Below are 21,957 nucleotides of genomic sequence, written 5' to 3'. Positions count from 1 at the left end.
CTTTACTTTTAGAGAGAATGTAAATATTTGCTCCTTGCTATAAGAATCTTGATTTCCCATACACTCTCTCTCTCTTTTTCTTTTTCCTGTTATTCCCTTCCCCTATTCCTCCTTTTTATACTTGCAGCAGATGATAAAAGGTATGTGTGGCTTTACGGGCAGGTGAACTGTGCACATTTGAAAAATCTTTAACTCCTGGGCTCCCAAAAATATGACCATGGACATGGGTGCCAGAGTGTATTGCAATTCCTTTTTGACCTACCAGGGTCCCTGCCCCATCTGATTTTACCTTTTGCTTTAATTTTTTTTAAATGGGAAGCTGCAATGTAAAAGCATGCTCTCCAAATATAAGTGGCAAAGAATATATTAGAAAATCAGAAGAGGTTATTAGGACAAATCAGATGAAAATCAATTTAGCTTCTGGTGGATGGTCTGAACATTCCAAATATATCTACAGGCCCAGGAAGATTGGGACCTTAAATCAAATCAGTTTTTCTGTCTGTCACATTTGTAGGCAGATTAAATCATAAAGTCCAATGCTCCATCTTCTTTAGCATCTGTCCCAGGGCAAGATGTTTGAATTAAGGAGGGTCACCGTGTCCACTCATAAGCATCTTTATGATTTTGGATTTGAAGTGCTGCTCAGCTCTACCACATACTAAATGGATTATAACACAGTTTTTCTTTGAATTATCTTCAATTTTGCCATCTGTTAACACACTATATTTTACTATGTTTATAGGAAATGATTCACTCAGAGTTGTTATAGCTTGATGGATGTGATATGAAGTCACATTCTTTTTTTTCATCTCATAATATTGTTGTTGCTTTGTTGATTGAAATGCTGTCCTAGATTCTTTTTCATCTGCGCTACTGTTCAGACAAGTGCCTTCCCTTTTAAATAAATGAAAACAAGCATATTGAAGCATACCGCTTTCTAAGACAGAGCTCAGTAGCATCGCACTTGAAACCTTCCTCCAATTTGACGGAGAAATAATTGAGGTTCTTTCTGGCTTTGCAACCAACTGTGACTCCATTTGATGTAGCTTTGCTGATTGTCTAACCAAAATATTATGTACAAATGGAAAGATGTTTCTTCAAGTACAGATAAATGGACGAAAGCTTCATATTGTAAAACATGTTTTCATGCACTGTGCTCTCTTTCACACTTTTCCTTCATAAACAAACAATAGCATAAATAGTACAAAAGAAATTTGCTGTTCTAAAATTCTCTTGTAGCTTGGGTATAGCAACGAATGCTACAATGATATAAAATTCAATTACTGAACTATAAAAATGAACCAGAATTGCATAGGTTAAATTAACAATTCTATATATAAATTGCTTAGGCCAAAAGCAAAAGAAAAGCCAATTAATTGTAACAGAACCTTTTCCCCAAAATAAATATTATCGGTAAAGGTTTAATATCATTAAAAGTGAAGAGCCAGGCAAACAAAATTTGTTATCATTTTGCCATGAATTGACAGGTATGGATAGTTCTAAATGTCCCTAGCCTCCCACCTTGCCAATGTTCCCCTGCAGATGAACACCTATCTGTATTCTTAATGTTGCTGGATTGTGGATACTTATTTGCTGAGATGTTCCTTCTTGGTTATTTTTTAAAAATTGCACAGTAGGTTGGTTGTAATACAGCAAAGATTAGGTCAGGCTGAGAAGCTCACATATCTGTTTCTGTAGAAATTTCATTCCCTTCTTTTTGCAAGTCCTCCTCTATTTATTTGCCCAGAACCACACCCTTGGGATCTTAAGAAGAGCAGACCTTTTTTTAAAAAACAGGAAGGCTCTGACTTCAGAGGCTTTGGCTTGTGTTCTTGCTTTGCATTTTGATGAACTTGTTAGTTGTATCATTAACCCTATTATGAATTGATGATTAACGTACATTTATTCCCTCCAGCTAGAGTTCTGGTTCATTAGTTGTGGATATCTAAACAATTCCCACGGAGTATATACAGCAGGGTTGATTTTTAGCTATTACCATAGAAATTGTAAACTCATTGCTGAAGCAAAGGTTGAAGGATATGGTAGCTTCATAGGCTTGGCATTAGTTTTTTTTTAAGATGGTAGCAGATAACAAAAATTCATCTTTTTTAAAGAAAAATCTTTATTCAAATGCTATATATTTTATCTCTTCCAGTGCTATTAAATATCTGAAATTGGACCAGCAAAGACAATAAATTAAGCCTCATGCTTTAAGAACTCCAAGATGCACTGTGAAGTTTTTGGGGAACCCCTTGTCAGGGCTGCTGCTTGTAATACAGTATGCTTTTCCCGTCTAACTACAAAGTGTTCCTACTTCCCCATTCTTAACAACAGTTTATACAACTGTCTTTTTATCCACAAACTGATTATCAAGGGTCATAATCATTATATTTCTTTTAATTTACAATAATTTCTCTGTCAGTTTATGTTCATGTTTCCATCTTGTTCTCCAATTCTTTTATGATATTGTATGGCATTACTGTCCTAAAACATAGGGTTCAGTCCACAAATAGGGTTGAACCATATTCCAATGCAAATGGCTGCCATTTTTTTTCTGTGTCTGTGTAGGGTCAAGAATTGACCATTCGTCAGATTTCCTTGCTTGGCTTCCGAGATTTCGTCTTATTAAGAGTAAAGTTGGATGAGATTCTTCCTTTGGTCCAAAGTAACCTTCCACCCTCCATTATTCAGATGCTGCTGATTTTACAGGTGGGAAATGATCTATTTCCACCTCTCATTTGTGATGTTTGAAGGAGTTGGGCAAACATTTCAAGGCTGAAATATCCTGAAATAAGTAGTGATGCTGGAACAGCCTCATTAACATTAGCAACCTTGAAATGTATTGCACTGACATACAAATATATTGCACGCCACTGTTAATGAACATTAAACAATTAGTGGAGAAAACATACTGTAAGGATGAAATTACTGCTTTCCAAACAGTTTATGAAGCAGAGAATTGCCTTTGGCCTGGACCCACAAATATTGGTTTTCTATATCACTGGGGTTCTGTCTCACAAGAAGGCATTGATGCAATGGTGGGATTCAGCCAGTTTGCACCACTTTGGCAGAACCAGTAGCTAATTTTGTTGCCCAGGCCCAGAATGGACTTCCAGAAGTGGCCTCCACACAGAGAACTGGTTGTTCACATATTTGAATCCCACCATTGCATTGATGATATGCCTGCCTGCACAAATGTCTATTATGCTGTAAGCATGGCTCTGGCGGGGAAAGTCAACACGCTGCAACCTTAATTATGTGTTGGACAAGGTATTTTCAATTAAGAGGGCTGGATTTCTGATATCAGTCTTTCATTGATAAAGTTTGAGCTATCTGAAATTTGAATAATGAAATTAAGTTTAATGTTGCAATATAGTGGTTTCAATGACTGTTTCAAGGATAATAGTTTTGTTTGTTTTAAATTACCCTGTCTGAGCTATGGCCATGAATTTTTGTCTTCTGCTCATTTTCCCCCAGTGACAACTCTGAAGGCAAAAATTTGAAGAAAGGGAAATGGGAAACATCCGCAATGCTGCCCTGAGTTGCTGGGGTAGTTTGGATCCAGAGAATTAAAATATCCATCACTTCCCAATTGGGTCCCAAGTCCTGGGGAAAGGGTTAATTTGCTTATATTCTTTGACTTATTGGAATGGCCTGCTTGACTATCTGCTAAGAGCATTCAGTAGGGTGCCGTAGAACAGCGTTTCTCAATCTTCAACGTTCTCACTTGAAGATATGTAGATTTCAGCTCCCAGAATTCCCCAGCCAGCATACAGATTGATATTGAGAAACACTGCTATAGAAGATGATATAACTTACAACTCCTACATCATAATTTAATAAATAATTAAGTTTCTTTTCTTTGGGCAATTAGAAAAATAAAGATGGACCAATGAAATATGTTGATTTGCATACCCCAGGTATTTGACAATAGGCATATTTTGTGTTTCAGGGAGTCCATGAACCTACAGGTCCCTCTAAGGCCTTTATGCAACTAGAAGAACTTGTGAAACTGGTAGTTACCCCATACCTTGGTTTGTGTGAAGAACATTGCTTCCCTGGCAGTACCTGTGCCCTGGGTAAGATGTAAAGTATTGCAAGTCCTGACATTTGGGTCCAAGTAACTAGAGAGTCAGTGGAATCAGTAGAGCATCTGTTTTGTATGCACAAAAAGAGTTCACAAACATAGTATCCAAAATTTTTGCTCACATTTGAGTATTGCTTCATTTGATTATGTTATAAAAACCCTGCAAAACATGTTTGGCCAGAGGCAATACCATAGGGCAAAGAAAATGTGTGTGTGTGGTGTGTGTGTTTCTGTGTGTACAAGATACCTGCCATTTACAAATTGACTATAAACCATCCATAGTCAAGGATGTGTAATCAATACTCAATGCTGGATGAGACACGGAAACTGAGAGTGAAAGCTTAAATTATCCCTGTGTGGATACTGATCAATACAAACTTGCATTTAATTTGTGTACATGCAAACAACAACAACAACAACCTCATTTTCTTTTTCATCTAACTGAATGATAATAAGACAGTCATTTGCAAATGTTTAAAAGCTAGTTAAAATCTGATTTACAAAAATAAACATCATTTTTAGCTGTTTTCCTTTGGCTTTTTAAAGAGCTTACCTAATATATTAAGTGTCTTTCCTGTTTTGTATGCCTACCCCTTGTTCCCACAGATGCCTTTTTTTCTCCCCAGAATAGCTAATCTGATTGTTAGGGAAAAAAAATCTCTTGTGGTTAGATTAAATCATGATTGCTGTGGGCTGTTCCTCCCAGTGCATAGTGCTACATTGTGGGCAAGGAAATGACTGTAAATTCAATAAAGTCAAATTAATGCAGTGGTTCAGTACAATTTTGGGCACAGATTGTTCCCATCTTGCTGTCTTAGATCATTTCAGTGGAAATAGCTAAAACGTGGTTTTCTCCAACGGATTTTCACAATTAGGGGAGCATAGTCTGCAGATTTATTTTAATATGATTTGATATGTAGTTTGTTCAGTGGAAAGAACGTTAAGTTGCTTCCAACCTATCCAAGGTTAACTGTTTCTCCCTGTTCATTCTGTTTGTTTGTCTGTTTCTAAAGTTTGACTTAAAGCCAAGGTTCCCTACATTATGCAGGAGTATAGGCCTCTACTTGTGGGTTCTTAGCTCCTAGTGTTGGGATGTTGATCTTGCATGCATATATCTTGAGTGTTTTTAGCCAAGCAGAGTTGTAGGCTTCCTACTAGGTCTTGGCATTAACAGCACACCAGATTAGTTTGTAAAACTGAGCAGTTGTAAATTCATGACTTCCATAAATGAGATGTTCCTGTCACAGTGCAAATATAATCAGTGTACAGCTAGCTGTTTACATCTAATAAAATCGTGACCCTTCTCCTTCAGAAGAAAAATAATACAAAGTGTACAGGAACTTGAATGATAGTGAAATTGTTTATTTGAGGTGGCCGTGTGACTCTTGTGAAAGCACTCTGTCTACCAATAAAACCAGGGTTTATTGTCATAAAACACATTTTATATACTCCATGACCTTCGAAGAATTATAGATTCAGAATACTTACATTTGGTCCTCCATTTAGAGAACATGTGGGTTCCATTATCATGCTTTGTATGTGCAGAACATCCTTGGTGCTTTGCCAGCTGTGGTCCTGCATTTGAAGTTGACAGTTGTATAGAAATACTGAAATTACGCCTTTAGGGATGGAGCAGAAGCAGGCAAAATTTACACAGTGGCTGATATGGAAGACTGCTTGTTCTGAAAACAGCTGATGTGATGAAAATGGCAAGTCACAAATCACCTCTTTATCATAAGATGAACTAGTCAGTGCCCAAGCACACTCTCATCCCAGTATACAACCGTCATGAAACTCAAGGATATTCCTGTAAATGAATAGGATAATACAGATTGATCCTTTTTATTGCTAACTCTCCATTTTTCCTTGACTCCCAATGATAGTGACGAGTATAAAAATTACATAAACCATCATTCCTGACTTGTTTTGATAATTACCTTCACATCCACTGTCTAACCTGATATTTTAGGCAGTTTCGGTAAGGTCTTCCATCTTGCTATGTTTCAAGATGAAGGATAAAGGGAAAACAGAACATACCTATTTTTGGATTGATCTGAATTTGGCAGCAACTAAAAATGCTTCCCTGCACTCAGCTGTTTCCCTTCATTTACTGGGATGAATAAAGGATGAGAAAAACTACTATAATGATTTTGGTGTTTTAAAGGAAAGATGTGATTTTGAAGATTTGGATGTCGGGATCAACATTTATTGACCTTGAAAAAATTAAAGCATCCTATAGTATCTTGTGAGCAATGGTTACTTTGTTGTTAGTTGCGAAGTCGTGTCCAACCCATCGCGACCCCATGGACAATGTTCCTCCAGGCCTTCCTGTCCTCTACCATCTTCTGGAGTCCATTTAAACTCATGCCTACTGCTTCAGTGACTCCATCCAGCCACCTCATTCTCTGTCGTCCCCTTCTTCTATTGCCCTCAATCTTTCCCAGCATTAGGCTCTTCTTCCTTCTCATTAGGTGGCCAAAGTATTTGAGTTTTAGCTTCAGGATCTGGCCTTCTAAAGAGCAGTCAGGGTTGATCTCCTCTAGGACTGACCGGTTTGATTGCCTTGCAGTCCAAGGGACTTGCAGGAGTCTTCTCCAGCACCATAGTTCAATGGCTTCAATTCTTTGGCACTCAGCCTTTCTTATGGTCCAACTTTCACAGCCATACATTGCAACGGGGAAGACCATAGCCTTGACTATATGCACTTTTGTTGACAGGGTGATGTCTCTGCTTTTTAGTGTGCTGTCTAGATTTGTCATGGCTTTCCTCCCCAGGAGCAAGCATCTTTTAATTTCTCGGCTGCAGTCCCCATCTGCAGTGATCTTGGAGCCCAGGAAAATAAAATTTGTCACTAGGTCCATTTCTTCCCCATCTATTTGCCAGGAAGTGAGAGGGCCTGATGCCATGATCTTGGTTTTCTTAATGTTAAGTTTCAACCCACGTTTTGCACTCTCCTTCTTCACCTGCAATAAGAGGCTCTTTAGTTCTTCTTCACTTTCTGCCATTAGAGTGGTATCATCTGCATATCTTAGGTTGTTGATATTTCTTCCGGCAATCTTAATTGCAACTTTTGATTCATCTAGCCCTGCCTTTTTCATGAAGTGCTCTGCATATAGGTTGAATAGGCAGGGCGACAGTATACAGCCTTGCCGGGATCCTTTCCCAATTTTGAACCAATCAGTGGTTCCGTTTCCCGTTCTCACTGTTGCTTCTTGACCCGCATACAGGTTTCTCAAGAGAAAAATAAGATGGTCTGGTATGCCCATCTCTTTAAGAACTTGCCACAGTTTGGCGTGATCCGCACAATCAAATGCTTTAGCATAGTCAATGAAGCAGAAGTAGATGTTTCTGCATGATCCAGCGTATGTTGGCAATTTGATCTCTAGTTCCTCTGCCTCTTCGAAATCCTGTCTGTACTTCTGGTAGTTTTCGATCGACATACTGCTGGAGTCTAGCTTGTAGGATTTTAAGCATAACTTTACTAGCATGTGAAATGAGTGCAATGGTGCGATAGTTTGAACATTCATTGGCACTGCCTTTGTTTGGAATTGGAATGTAAACCGATCTTTTCCAATCCTGTGGCCACTGTTGAGTTTTCCAAATTTGCTGGCAAATTGAGTGTAGCACTTTTACTACATCATCTTTTAAGATTTTGAATAGCTCAACTGGAATACTGTCACCTCCACTAGCTTTGTTGTTGCTCAGCTTTCCTAAGGCTCACTTCACTTCACTTTCTAGGATGTCTGGCTTGAGGTCAGTAACCACCTCATCGTGGTTATCAGAGACGTTAAGCTCGTTCTTGTACAGTTCTTCTGTGTAATTTTTCCACCTCTTCTTAATCTCTTCTGCCTCTGTTAGGTCCCTGCCATTTTGGTCCTTTATCATGCCCATTTTTGTATGAAACGTTCCCTTCATCTCTCCAATTTTCTTGAAGAGATCTCTGGTCTTCCCTATTCTATTGTTTTCTTCTATTTCTTTGCACTGTTCATTTAAGAAGACATTCTTATCTCTTCTAGCTATTCTCTGGAATTCTGCATTCAGTTGGACGTATTTTTCTTTTTCTCCCTTGCCTTTCGCTTCTCTCCTTTCCTCAGCTATTTGCAAAGCTTCCTCAGACAGCCATTTTGCTTTCTTGCATTTCTTTTTCTTTGGGATGGTTTTAGTTGCTACCTCTTGTACGTTACAAACCTCCATCCATAGTTCTTCAGGCACTCTGTCTATCAGATCTAATTCCTTAAATCTATTTGTCACCTCTACTGTATATTCGTCAGGGATATGATTTAGCTCATATCTGAGTGGCCTAGTGCTTTCCCCTACTTTCTTCAGTTTAAGCCTAAATTTTGCAACGAGAAGCTCATGGTCTGAGCCACAGTCAGCTCCTGGTCTTGTTTTTACTGACTGTATAGAGCTTCTCCATCTTTGGTTGCAGAGCACATAGTCAATCTGATTTCTGTGTTGACCGTCTGGTGATGTCCATGTGTAGAGCCGTCTCTTGGGTTGTTGGAAAAGAGTGTTTGCTATGATCATTGTATTCTCTTGACAAAATTCTATCATCCTGTGCCCTGCTTCATTTTGTACTCCAAGGGCAAATTTGCCTGTTACTCTGGTTATCTTTTGGCTTCCTACTTTAGCATTCCAATCCCCCATGATTATAAGGACATCACTTTTTGGTGTTAGTTCTATAAGGTGCTGTAGGGCTTCATAGAACCGGTCAATTTCATCCTCTTCAGCACCGGTGGTTGGGGCATAGACTTGGACTACTGTGATATTGAATGGTTTGCCTTGGATTCGAACGGAGATCATTCTGTAATTTTGGGGATTGTATCCCAGTATTGCTTTTCCTACTCTTTTATTGACTATGAAGGCTACTCCATTTTTTCCGAGGGATTCTTGCCCGCAGTAGTATACCTGATGGTCATCTGAATTAAATTCACCCATTCCTGTCCATTTTAGTTCGCTGATTCCTAAGTTGTCGATCTTTAGTCTTGTCATCTCTTGTTTGACCACGTCCAGCTTGCCTTGATTCATGGATCTTACATTCCAGGTTCCTATGGAGAAAGAATCTTTACAGCATCGGACTTTCCTTTCACCACCAGATACATCCACAGCTGAGCGTCCTTTCGGCTTTTGCCCAGTCGCTTTATTCTTTCTGGTGCTACTAGCACTAGCCCTCTGCTCTTCCCCAGTAGCATATTGGACGCCTTCCAACCTGTGGGGCTCATCTTCCAGCATCATATCTTTTTGCCTTTTGATATTGTCCATGGGGTTTTCATGGCAAAGATACTGGAGTGGGTTGCCATTTCCTTCTCCAGTGGATCACGTTTTGTCAGAACTCTCTGCTATGACCTGTCCGTCTTGGGTGGCCCTGCACGGCATAGCTCATAGCTTTATTTTATTACACAAGCCCTTTCGCCACAACAAGGCAGTAATCCATGAAGGGAAATGGTTACTAGTTGTTGTTGTTGTTTTTTTTTAAAAAAAATCCAACTATTTGATGGATGTGTTTTTAGCAAGTGGCCAAAGGTTAGCTTAGCAGAATCTCTTGCATTTTTCTCACTCTCTAACTAGCAATTAAATATGTGAAAAGGAAACAGAAGACGTGAAGATTGGTCCCTTGAACAGTGCTGTGATGTATGGAATAACAGTGAAATGTTAAGACTGTTTTAGAGTTAAAAGTGAAATTGGAGCTTAAAAACTATCATTTCAGTGGATTTCAGGGCCTAATTAAACACTTAAATGGAGCACACTATGCTTCATGGCTTCCAGACAGAAATATATTACATGAAGTTCATCATCTTCTCTCCATATAAACTTTAACCATTGAACCAGAATGGGTTGGCAAAAATGCTGAATATTATATCAAGAAACTTGTTTTTCTAATTCTAAATGCTATTGGAATAGATTAATGGTTAAGACATCTTTAGGCCCTTAAAGTTAATGTAAACAGTCTCTGTTCAGCATAATTGTTGACAGTTGAACAATATCTCCACCTATTGGATATTGAAGAAAATATCCAGCACTTTTCAGATTTCAATAGTTCAGTGCATTTTGGATGAGAGTGTCACACGCTTATAATGATGGATGGTGCCATAGACACTCTTCTCACAAGGCCAGAACATAAACATTCTGTGGGTCATGTTTACTTGAGTCTTAACATGAGGAAAGATGTGCCTGACAGCCAAGGTGTGTTCATTGTTTCCAAAAATTGATGACTAGGGAGCAACAGTTAAAATAGGAAAGGGGTGACTAAATGGTTCAAAATAGGGAAAGGAGTGCATTGTATTAAATAAATAATATGACAGCAAAAGTCTAATTTATATGCAGAACATGTTATGAAAAATGCTGGAGTAGAATCAGTAACAGATTTTGGTATGCTGATGATACCAGACTGCTCAGTGGAAACCTTAACAATGGAACTAAAGCTGAAATACTATCTAATGAAAAAGTGAGAGTCACTGGAGAAGACTCTTAAGCTTGGAAAGAAGTTGACAGAAGATAGGGTGGCTATATGATAACATAAGCATGTGCTTAGAGCAGGGCTTTTCAACCAGTGGTACGGGTACATTGGCACCTAGCAGGTGGTACACGACCATCCTAGAAGTGGTAGCGGGGCAGGGGAATGAGCTGAACTGGTGGTAGCACCACACAAGCCTGAGCGAGAGATAGCTGGAGCTGCAGGGCTGTCAGGGCTCAGTGGAAGCGCCAGAATCAGCACCAGGCTCCAGCTGGAGCTCGGCGCTGATCCTGCACTTCTGCTGAGCCCAGAAGAATGTTGCAGCATCTCCAGGATCTTGTGATTTACATTCAGATGCTTGGCAACTGATTTATATTTATGACAGTCACAGTGTCCCGGGGTCATGTGAAGTGACCAAAACCTGCTGCAGCCACCCAGCGGGGGGGGGGGGGGAAATAAAAACCAAACACTCACCCCACCCCTGCTGCCAAGTCTCAACAGAAATGCTCACAACAATGAAAACCTCGGACAGGAAGAAGAGCGCTACCGGGCGGGCAGGCAGGTGTCTTGCTCAGCTCTGGCTTGGGGGGCACTTTTTTGTTTGTAACTTCAAACAGTCACTAAGCGAACTGTTGTAAGTCGAGGACTACCTGTACTTCATCACTTTTTTCCTTTTTTTTTTTTGGTCATCAAGTTTTTGACACCTTGCTAGGCAACTGGTGGTACTCGGATGTTGCCCTGTCCTAAAAGTGGTACAATGGGTGAAAAGGTTGAAAAGCCCTGGCTTAGAGGAACTCAGTTATTGGGTAACACTTCTGAAGAAAGGATGTTCACCATCTCACAAAACAGCAGAAGCAAATGAATGATTACACAGCAACCACTAAAGCCACATGGCAGGAATCTGTGGCATAGCATTCAGTTTGGCTTCTATACCTCTGCTGTGAGATTATTTAGTTGAGATGGGCAGCCATATAAATTTAATAAATAATGCAGTAAATACCTGAACTGTGGAAAACATACCCCATTCTCTTGGGCATCTTAGGAGAAATTTGGCAAGATTTCCTACAGTTTTGGCAGAAAATCTTTTTTCCCCTTTTTTTGTAGCATCTCCTGTTTCATTGACTTCCCACTTTTCCGGTTCCGTTAATTTCCATTCTAGCGGCTCAGCAATTTTTCTTTGATATTTTCTCTGCTCTGAGTTGAGTTTGGAGTTATTTGTGACTCCTGCTTTTCAGATGTGTTTTTAACTTCTTGCTGTTCTAGTTTGATACTGCATTTACTTATCTGACTTCTGAAATGAAGTGGTAACAATAGCATAATTGTGTATATAGACATTATATATCTGTTTCATAGCAAACGTAGTACAAAAATTTCTACGGACTTGTATTATGAGTTGGAATAAAAAGAAGAGAACTTTAAATCGTGAAACTTTGCTCTCAGTTATAGGTTTGGATAATAGTGAGACAAAATTGGTTAATTCAATGTACTTTTAATAACCATTACCAATGGAAGAATTAAGCTATAAACTTGAGTTCAGTTCAGATATGAATTGGTTGGAAACAAATCCATTACAACTTACATACGGTATATGAAAACTAAGGAAGATCTATTTAGATACGTTAGATTAGATTATTTTAAGATTCCACCTTTATTATTATTATAATGAATAACTCAAGGTGGCAAACATACCTAATATTCTTTCCTCTTCCTATTTTTCTTACAACGATAATCCTGTAAGGTGAATTGGGCTAAGAGAGACTGACTGGCCCAAAGTTATCCAGCTATCTTTCATGCCTAAGGAAGGACTAGAATTCATGGTGTTAGCCTGGTGCCTTAACCCACAGCTAGCTAAATAGACAGAAGCTTTAAAGTGAAATATCACTCCATCTCTGAAATCTGTAGTGTTATAATTATTTAGTACCTCTGTCTCGGTGGCGCAGCAGGCTAGCTATCTATGATTTCTCTCTCCCATAGATGATTTTTTAATGCTTATAGTCTTGTGAAATTTGCTGTGCTGTAAAATGTGGCAAGCCATTTCTGAACTCTTCCCATGCTGCAATAATAAATGTTGCAGCGTCTCTTTTGGATGCAGTGTTTCTGTGAGCAGAACTGTCAGTGGAGATGTATGCTGGAGAAAAAAAAGCAAGTCGAGTTTTATTGATGCCATACTTTTCTCTGTGGTGTCTCAACTTCCTAAAAAATAATAATTGTATGGGGGCATTGGAAATGTTATCAGAATAGTATGAAGTAGTAGTATGAGGATACTAGCATACACAGCATTTCTCTATTTTCCTTTCCTCTACAACCCTGTAAGGCAGGTTTGGTTGATAGTGAGTGACTGATCCAAATTCATCAAGTGAAATTCGAATGCTGAGTCTATACTAGAATCTGAATCTTCCCCAATGCCAGTCCAGCATCTTTACCATTATATTACAGCTACTCTTTGACTTACAACCACAATTGAGCCAAAAATTTATAAGGTTAATTGAGACGGTTGTTATGAGATTTTTGCCCCATATTATGATATTTCTTGCCACAGTTGTTAAGTGAATCACTGCAGTTGTTAAAGTTGGTAGCACGATTGTAAAGTGAATCTGGCTTCCCCATTGACCTTGCTTATCAGAAGTTCACAAAAGGTGATCAAATGATCCCGGGACATGACCATCATAATAAACATGAATCAGTTTCTATGCATCTGAATTTTGATCACATGAACAGGAGGCAGTTGCAGTGGGCATAAGTGTGAAAAATGGTTATAAGTCACTTGTTTCCCATGCCATTGTAACTTTCAACAGTCATTAAATAAACGGTTGTAAGTCGAGGACTACCTGTACACTATCTCTATGATCTTAGAAGAGGTGCTTTAGTACATTATGGGACCATGAATGTAGTACCTGTCCATGACTTATTAAAGCAGCTGTATTTTAGGAAGATTCCTGTTTCTTTTTCTTTTTTAATATAACTTTTATTAAGAATTTTAAATGCAATAAATAAAACTTAGACAAAGATAAAATGAAAATAATAAAGCATGCAGTAATGCAAGGAAATGACTTCCAAACTTCAAGTATAAACAAATTTAATAACTCTTCAGCTCCTGTAATCTCTTCATTCTTTATCTCATTCCTCATCTATAAATAAATCCATAAAACAACAACCCTTCAGTCCTATGTCAGCAAAAAATCCATAAATGGCTTGCCAGAACATTGCAAACAAACAGAAAAAAATCTTATTTTAACTTTGATCAAATAAGCCCACTTTATATTTCTTTCTTTTATTCCTAACAGTCTTAACCTTTAATTCAATCAAATATTGTTTTAGAATTTAATTTCTCTTCAATTCTTCTTTATCCTATTTTACAAATTTATTCAAAGCTAAAATTTACAAAATCTCCTCTCCTCTCCTGTCTCATCAAATTTCACCAAATCTCATCAAAAGCGACTCTGGGCAGCACCCAACAATCAAGGATTTTTTTTAGTATCAGTAAAGTGTTCTTTTCAAAATCATTCTGTTGATCTGTTTGCCATGGTTCTGATGTTTTTGCTCTGACACTGTTATTTGTAGTTCCATTTTCAGTATCTTCTCTGTCTTGTCAGATAAAATTTGTTCCATATCTGTCATTGCTTCATTGTGTGTGTGTGAAAAGCCCTAATAAGCAGGCATATACATAGAATGAAGGCTACTGCTAAGTTTGTAAGCCACCCTGAGTCTTCGGAGAAGGGTGGGATATAAATGGAATTAAAATAAAAAATAAATAAATAAAAATTATCTTTTGGACATAGTCTCTCCATAGAAGAAGACATCATTGCCAACAAATATTGATAGTGTAATTACTAATTTCTGGCTCCTTTTTAAAATAACTCATTTAATATTTATAATGTTATAACATTTGATCGGTTTGAAAATCCCAGTATTTATCGACATCAAAAACAAACTTGTATTTTTTTTCTTCTGCTTAGAATATTTAGTTCCCTCCAGTTTTTAAAATCATCACTTATCTTTATCCTGATTTGCAATAACCAGAATAGCCAAAATAAGAAACTCTTTCTTTAAAAAAAATAAATCAAAATCTTATAGTGAAAATCAATATTCACTTGGATTTTTGATCCATTGATAACTTTCTTAGGTCAAAATTATATTTAGCATTTTGCTATTGGTTTCATGTTCTTTTAAATTCTTAAACTTATGATTAATTTTTCTTTTGTTCCGAGTTGAATTCACCTGGCAAAATTTTTTAAAACTTGTTTTGAAAGTCTCTAATGCTTTACGATGGTTTGGCAATTTCCAAAAATGATTAGAAAGTGGGGTTTGCAAACTTAGTGTCCTTTAAAGGGCTTCACTCTCTTTGTCTTCCAGCACTCAATCCTGCAGAAAACTGCTGGTTTTTGCTGAGATTACCAGCTCCACCTTGCAGAACTGTCTTCAGCTTGCCATACCTTTCCCAGAAGCAGAAAGGTTCCTGTTTCTGATGCAGTAAACAGTTTGTTATTATAAGGAAGTGGATGAAAAAGGAAGTGGTGCAGCTTTGTAGTACAGGAGTAGATAGAAACTAGAGAAGAAACTATAGCAGATTTCTGAATGATACACAAGTATTTTCAGTTCCCAACGTAACAATAGTAACTATAAAATGACTCCTTGTTTAAAAGCATAACCTACTGTAAATGCAAAAAGCTTGAGGTGAGCAGACATAGAAAAAAAAAGCATGTTTAGGGACTCAAAACAAATTCCTGAGTTCATAATTCTTTAAGCATGCCTGTTTTTCTTTGGGGCACAGCTCCTTTGACAGCTCCTCCCCCTAAGTAAAACTGAGTTTGCCTGTGCTTGCACTGTAAGTTTAAAATATGTGATCTGTAATTCCATCCCTATCATTGGTCTAACTGAATGTACTAAAAGTTGCTAGTTAGATCCACATGAATCCCTCCCGTATAGGGAATACTGTTGGCCAATGGAACTGCAAGAAAGCAGTATCTACTACTTTCATCCATGATCTCCATCACATAGATCAGGAATAAAGAACCCGTGGCTGTCTAGCTGTAGTTGAATTAAAGTTACCACTATTTTTTAGCACCGCCCATGCTAGCTGGAGATGCTGAGAACTGGAATTCAGCAATATCTAAAACCTTACTGGTTCTCTCCATCTACCCTTATAACAACCCTTTTGTTAGAAATGGCAATGAATTCAAACTGGACAGCTCACTAGATCAATGATTACAAAAGCTTTCTCTAAAGTAGTATCCACCAGAAGCACAGGACTGCTGACCTCAGAAAGCATAATCACCATGGCCACTGTAGGATACCAATTTGAAAAAAAAATGGGGTTCATAGTAGAGGTAGGCAGAAAATGTATGTGCCCAGGATTTTGAGAATCAAAATTTCAAATGTTCTGTCATAGAAGAAAATCTTAAAACAGACTGTTCTTGTCTCAAAACGATCCATTCTAGATGCTAGGAATACGCATGTGGAATAAGCAGTTAAATTTCCCACAGATAATTTTGTTTTTCTTTGTCACCAGTTGGTTATGTTCAGATAACACTATTAACTTTGCCGTTAAAATAATCATTCTTAACTGTATTTGGTGAAAAGTTAAATCAGAGAATAAAAGATACTTCTATGTCAGATTCTCGGCAATATCCAGAAGGATAACTAGTCACACACAATGCATGTACAGCATAGGTTATAAGCTCAATCAGTATTTATTACTCTAAATGCAGTGGACTTAGGGGTGGAAATTTAGTTTACTACTATACATTTACCCTTTTAAGTGTAAGGCAACTTGAGAAGAGAGATTATATTACAATAATGTCAAAGTTCTCCAACATCATAAGTTCCTCTCTGTCATAACATGGACTTCTAACAGGATCGTACTGGTGCAGATTAAATATAATCAGTTGTATAACTTTTATTTATTCCCAAATATCCTTATCATCCACATGTGGAACTTACTGGCAAAACTGAAGATGAAGAAACATTTAATGTGCCTTTCACAGATACAAAATCTGGGGAAACCAATTCTTGCAGTGGTAAACAGTTAACAAAATGTCTCTTTCCTCTTATTTTCCAGAGAGACGGTATTACAGATCTCGCTACAAACCCAACGGGCTAAGCATCTCTTCTCACACAGTGGCAACCCGGCAGGTCAGTGAGACCGCCTTGACACCCCTGACTGAACAGGAAGGTGAGGCTTACCTGGAGAAGTGTGGGAGCATCCGTCGGCATACGGTCGCCAATGCTCATTCTGATATCCAGCTGTTGGCCATGGCTTCCATTATGCACTCAGGCATGCTAGCAGAAGAACCAGACAATGGCGACCAGTGTCTCCTTTTGCAGCCCAGTTTGAATCACAGACAGTTTTCCAGTGAGCCCAGCATAGCAGACGGACCGGAAGGACTGGCCACCCCAGACATGGAGGAACCCGCAGAATTGAATTGCACATCTGTCTGTTGAAACAGAGGAAAGGAACACTCCTGCACAGCAAAGCAAGCTGATGTTACTTTTCATGCTGCTTAGATCAAGAGCTAGATCTACAGGGCACATCTTGAAGCTTATTGTGTTCTTAGGGCTCTGATATTGTGAGGGTCCTTTCTGTGGACTACAAAGGTACAAAGTTGTTTCAACTGAAACTTTCCAGTGTTGTCTCAGAGCAATGGTTTCTCAGAGTTTGTTTTTCCAGCCAGGTTTTTGTACTCTGTTGCATTCACTTTTTGTCTTATCCAGAGGGTGAATACTGTAATGCCAGTTTTATTTTGCCTTGCAGATCAGGGAGATGAACTCTATGTGTTAGGGACAGACACTTATTTCTTCACTCCTGCAATGTCTTGTGATAAACACAAGGACGCCAGTTATAAAATCTTCAAGGTGTTGCAGTGCTGCATCCCTTTGTAGGACAATGAACATTCTCATTATAATCTGGTGTATATTTAAATGATTAAAATGGGAACAGTAAAACTTCTTCCACTCTCTAGCATTAGAGTTTCTCAGAGTAACACATTCTAATCTGGGTGAATGAAATAAAATGAAAACAGTAGCCTAAAACAAAACTACTGTGGCTAGCATATTGTTTTGATGTTTTGAATGCAGTACATCTCAGGGAGTATTCAAATTATTTTCAGAAAACCATTAAAGCATTTTTAGGGAAGAGAACTGACTGCTTGCCAAAAAAAAAAAAAAAACCCACCAGTGCTGAGCTGGTCAGCAAGCAATAATGAATTTGAGCTACCGAAGAGATTACCTTCTGTAAATTAGGGGTTGCTGGGTTTAAGACTGAACATTCTGGAAATAGATTTTATTAATAACAACAATGAGATGCTGCTTTTGCATTATTGCGGTGATAGCAGACAGAACCCCTTTGGCTGGTGGGAATAGCCTTTATTGTAGGAAACCCTTCAAAACCCTGCAAAAATTCCATACAGAACAGGGAATATTCACGACGGCCTTAATGATTGACTGCTGCAAATATCAGGATCAAGTTAGATGAATTTTTTGGAACCGGTATAGTGATGCTGCCTTCAGACTGTTAGCTTCCATTTCTGAAAATATTTCCGTACACCTTTGGAATCCAACCCATTCTTTAATAAACAGGATAGAGAGAGAATATTTTAAGTTTTGTGGCTAAATGTCTTCTTCCTGTAGGTCTCTCAATGTTGATGGGACAATAGCCTTTAGTATCTAGAATTGATAGGGTTGGTTTTGTTTTGTTTTTTTTTTTTAAAATCCAGTTTCCTAATATAATTTTCATATGGATAATGCTTCTATGGCAGTGGTTCCTTTTTGATGGAAGTCATTCATAATCCCAGAAGAAGGCAAATTTCTACATAATACAGAGATAAAGGAGTGCTATTGGTGTCTTGGCATAATGCTACTGTAACTTATTTAGATGTTTGAATGGTAAAAATAATTGCATCATGCAAAAACAAATGAACAAACGAACAGTAGAATAAAATCTGTGTGGAGAATGTAGGATGTATGCTTTTCCTGCCAGTACTAAGACTCCAAAATAAACATTTAACAAATACTGCCCAGATTCTATTGTGTATGCAACTTTCTTGTCACAAAAAGTACAGTTAATTAGGAAAACAAGAACATTTTTCTATGTACTTTGACCTGGAGCTCAACGTGTTTGGAAGATACAACGTTAGGAAAAATTCTTCTGCTTGAAAACAATAATTACGGTAATTATTCCAAATATCTGGTGGAAGTAGATATAAACCAAACATCACACAATTTTTTGGTACAATAAAAAACCCTGAATTTTGAGAAGGTGTCACAGTCAAGCTCACAACAAGGCTGCCATAAGGAGTATGGTCTATCACAAAACACTCATTTTTAAGAAAATAAAACACCAGGAAGGAACTTCCAACAATTGCAATTCAATGCAGAGCTTAGATCCAAGTTCAAAAACATTTTTCAGCTCACTGTTCTGATCCAACATCCAAATTATAGGTAGTTTGGCTGAAGAACTGAATGTAAGAGAGAGCCCTAATGTGAAATCATTTATTTATTTAACAGAATTTAAACTTTACAGATGATCAAAAAATATGGGGAACATGGCAAAGTATTCTCTTTCATGAAATAAACCACAGGTAGGGCATACGTATATTAAAAAAATCATAAAATCATAAAAATTAAATTAATTTTTTTTAAAAAAAAAAGCAAGGCAAAGAGATACGGGAAGTCCTTTCAGATATATCGGCTGTTAAGAAACAAAGCTTTGTTATCTTTATTTGATATTTTCATGTGAAACAGCTTTGAGGCTTAGTCGTATATTTTCTCTTGTTTGCATAGAATCAAGACGACAATGTAAACCCTATCTAACAAGTAGTTTGTCACTTTGTCAGCCTTTCTTATTGCCTTAATTCTGCATGCTAAAGACCTTGGCTCCCTTCTGGGAAATTGTGATACAGGAAAAAAAAAAGGCCGGGCAGGTAAGTCAGCAAGGGAGCAGAGTCCACCAGTAAAATAGCCATTTTAGCATGCATTATGTTCTCCACTGGAACCATCCCTAGTTAAAAATTTAGTAGTGAAATTAATCTCTACAAAAGACTCTAAAATAGAGGTAGGTGAATTGAGATCAGGGTGACTGGGAATTACAGTCTGGCATTTTTTTTCCAGGACAGCAAGTTTCCCATCTGATTATAACAACAACAACAACTTTATTGATTAGCCCTTGGGCCATATCAAAGTACAAAGTTCCAGCAACAAACCGTCACCGAAACTAGATAAAAATAATCCGAAATGGAATTTGATAAAATACAATTTAAAATGGAATTAAAATACAATTTAAGTTAAAATAGTAATAAAATACAAATTTAAGATATAGATAAAATATGGTAACATTATATTTCGGAGTCGCCCTTACAATCTACCCCAATCAGTCCCACATATGCAGATCTTAACTGGATCATTTTGTTTAAATACTGTGCTACGTTGGATGTTATTTTCAAGTTCTGGCCGGACATAAGGTAAGTTATTTTGATATGGGGATCCCAATGGGTCATTTGTTTGGTATATAGACCAAGATACCTGTCTCTCACGCTCTTATACAGACAACAGTCAAATAGGATGTGAGCCAGGTCCTCTACCTCTGCTGCTCCGCAAATGCAGAGACGCTCATTGTACGGTATAGCATGAAATCTGCCATATCTGACCATTGTATCAAGCTGTTCGAATCTCGCTCTCGTAAATATCTCCCTAAGATGTTTTGGGAGTTGTAACTTCAAATAACTGTCCACTTGAAAAGTACATTTGTATTTACTCAGCCATTTCAAGTTACCCACCTTACTAAGGATAGCTATATCAGTTTGTGCTTCTATATCCTTAATTCTTTGGGCAACTCTTTTTTTAGATTGTTCTCCTGTTACGCAAGAAACAGGAAGGCCACAGCTTCTTACAAAATTTGTTAGTTTGGTGATCCAGGAGATTTGTGATTGCAGTTTTATTTGCTCTAGTAGGCATAATTTGGGGAGTCTATCAGTCTCCATTTCATTAACTTTGCACCAGTAGTTATAAGCTCTAATTTTAGATAATGCCTGAATTGTATGAATTCCCAATTCAGCTCTAACTGCTGCAGCAGATGTTCTTGGGTCTACACCCAAAATACATCTCAGATGCTGGGACTGTGTTTGTTCTAAAGCTGTGGTTGAATAAAGACCCCAAATTTCTGCTCCATACAAGAGCATTGTCGTAACCTTAGCCTTATAAACTTTGAGTAGTGAAGCTAGGGACCCTGGGTAACTATGGTTCTTTAGTTTGAGCAATAAATTCAAATGGGCTTTTGCTCTAAATGTACTTCGTTGATGATGGCAGGCCCAAGATCCAGTCTTGGAAAAAGTTACTCCCAAATATACAAAGGTATTAACCTGCTCAATTGGTTCACCATCTAATTGCCACTTATGTCTATGATGGTTTCTTCCAAACACCATTATTTTCGATTTGGATTTGCTAATAATTAGGGAGTTATCCTGGCAATAAGAGCTGAATCTTCTTAATAGCCTACGTAATCCTACTTGTGAGTATGATAATAAAATCATATCATCAGCATAAAGCAAGCTGTTACAGTAAGTATTTAGGATCATCGGCATGTGTACCATGGTATCCTTCATTAACCCTGGCAAGTCATTGATGTATAAATTAAATAATAATGGGGCCAGGATACACCCTTGCCTTATCCCTTTATTTGTGTGAATCCTGTTAGTCAGGGCCCCATTAACCCCATACCGCACCCTCAAACAGGTACTTGTGTAAAGGGCTTTAATCAAAGCCAGGAGTCTGGGTTCTATTTTAAGAGATGTCAATTTACTCCATAGTACGTCTCTATTTACCATATCAAATGCTGCTGTAAGGTCTATAAAAGCAGCAAACAGGGGTCTCCTCTTATAGGCATATTTGGCAATCAGATGGTTCAAAACAAAGCAGTTATCAATAGTAGATCTGTTCTGTCTAAAACCTGCTTGTTCTTCTGTGAGGATGTTGTTTTCCTCTACCCAGATTTCAGTTCTGTTCAAAAGGTACCTAGCATATATTTTTGCTACAATGTCAATCAGGCTGATGGGCCTATAATTACTAGGATCCTTTTTATTCCCTTTTTTATATATGGGGACAACTATTGCCATCTTCCACCCGTCTGGTATATGGCAGGTGTTATTTATGTGTGTAAAAAGACCTGCTAATACAGGGCCCCACCAGTTGGGAAATTTCTTAAATAATTCTGCTGGTAAAAAATCCTCGCCTGGGGCTTTATTGCTCTTTAAGCTTTTAATGATGGACCCATCTGATTATAGATAAGTGCTGCCTGGCAAAATTGGCAATACCAGGCCACATCGCCAAACATGACACTACCTTGTACCAGATACCCAGAAAGACTGATAAGATTTGCATTAGCGTGCAACATGATTTTTACCTTTACCCAAAGTAGAAGACCTGG

The 21,957-nt window shown here is 37.9% G+C and overlaps 1 protein-coding gene and 1 long non-coding RNA gene across 2 annotated transcripts in view; one reads left to right on the top strand and one right to left on the bottom strand.

The window, feature by feature from the left end:
• The window catches only part of PRR5L (proline rich 5 like), a 71,014-nt gene extending 52,066 nt beyond the window's left edge, over positions 1–18,948 (top strand). Inside the window, exons 8-10 of the mRNA XM_083356452.1 lie at positions 2,569–2,709; positions 3,953–4,079; positions 16,600–18,948. Of these exons, the coding sequence (XP_083212578.1) occupies positions 2,569–2,709; positions 3,953–4,079; positions 16,600–16,982 (651 nt within the window). The 3' untranslated portion in view covers positions 16,983–18,948. The remainder of the gene's footprint in view (positions 1–2,568; positions 2,710–3,952; positions 4,080–16,599) is intronic.
• LOC310636535 lies at positions 13,601–16,850 on the bottom strand. Its single transcript, XR_014491736.1, has 2 exons — positions 16,725–16,850; positions 13,601–13,669 (listed from the first exon to the last, which is right to left on the bottom strand). It is a non-coding gene; the product is annotated as an uncharacterized lncRNA (long non-coding RNA).
• Positions 18,949–21,957: the final 3,009 nt, after the last annotated feature.

This window comes from Vipera ursinii, assembly GCF_947247035.1.
Source record: "Vipera ursinii genome assembly, chromosome: 1".
Classification (NCBI taxonomy): domain Eukaryota; kingdom Metazoa; phylum Chordata; class Lepidosauria; order Squamata; family Viperidae; genus Vipera; species Vipera ursinii.
The sequence above is the reverse complement of the archived record's forward strand: the minus strand, read 5'-3'. Positions and strand labels throughout refer to the sequence as shown.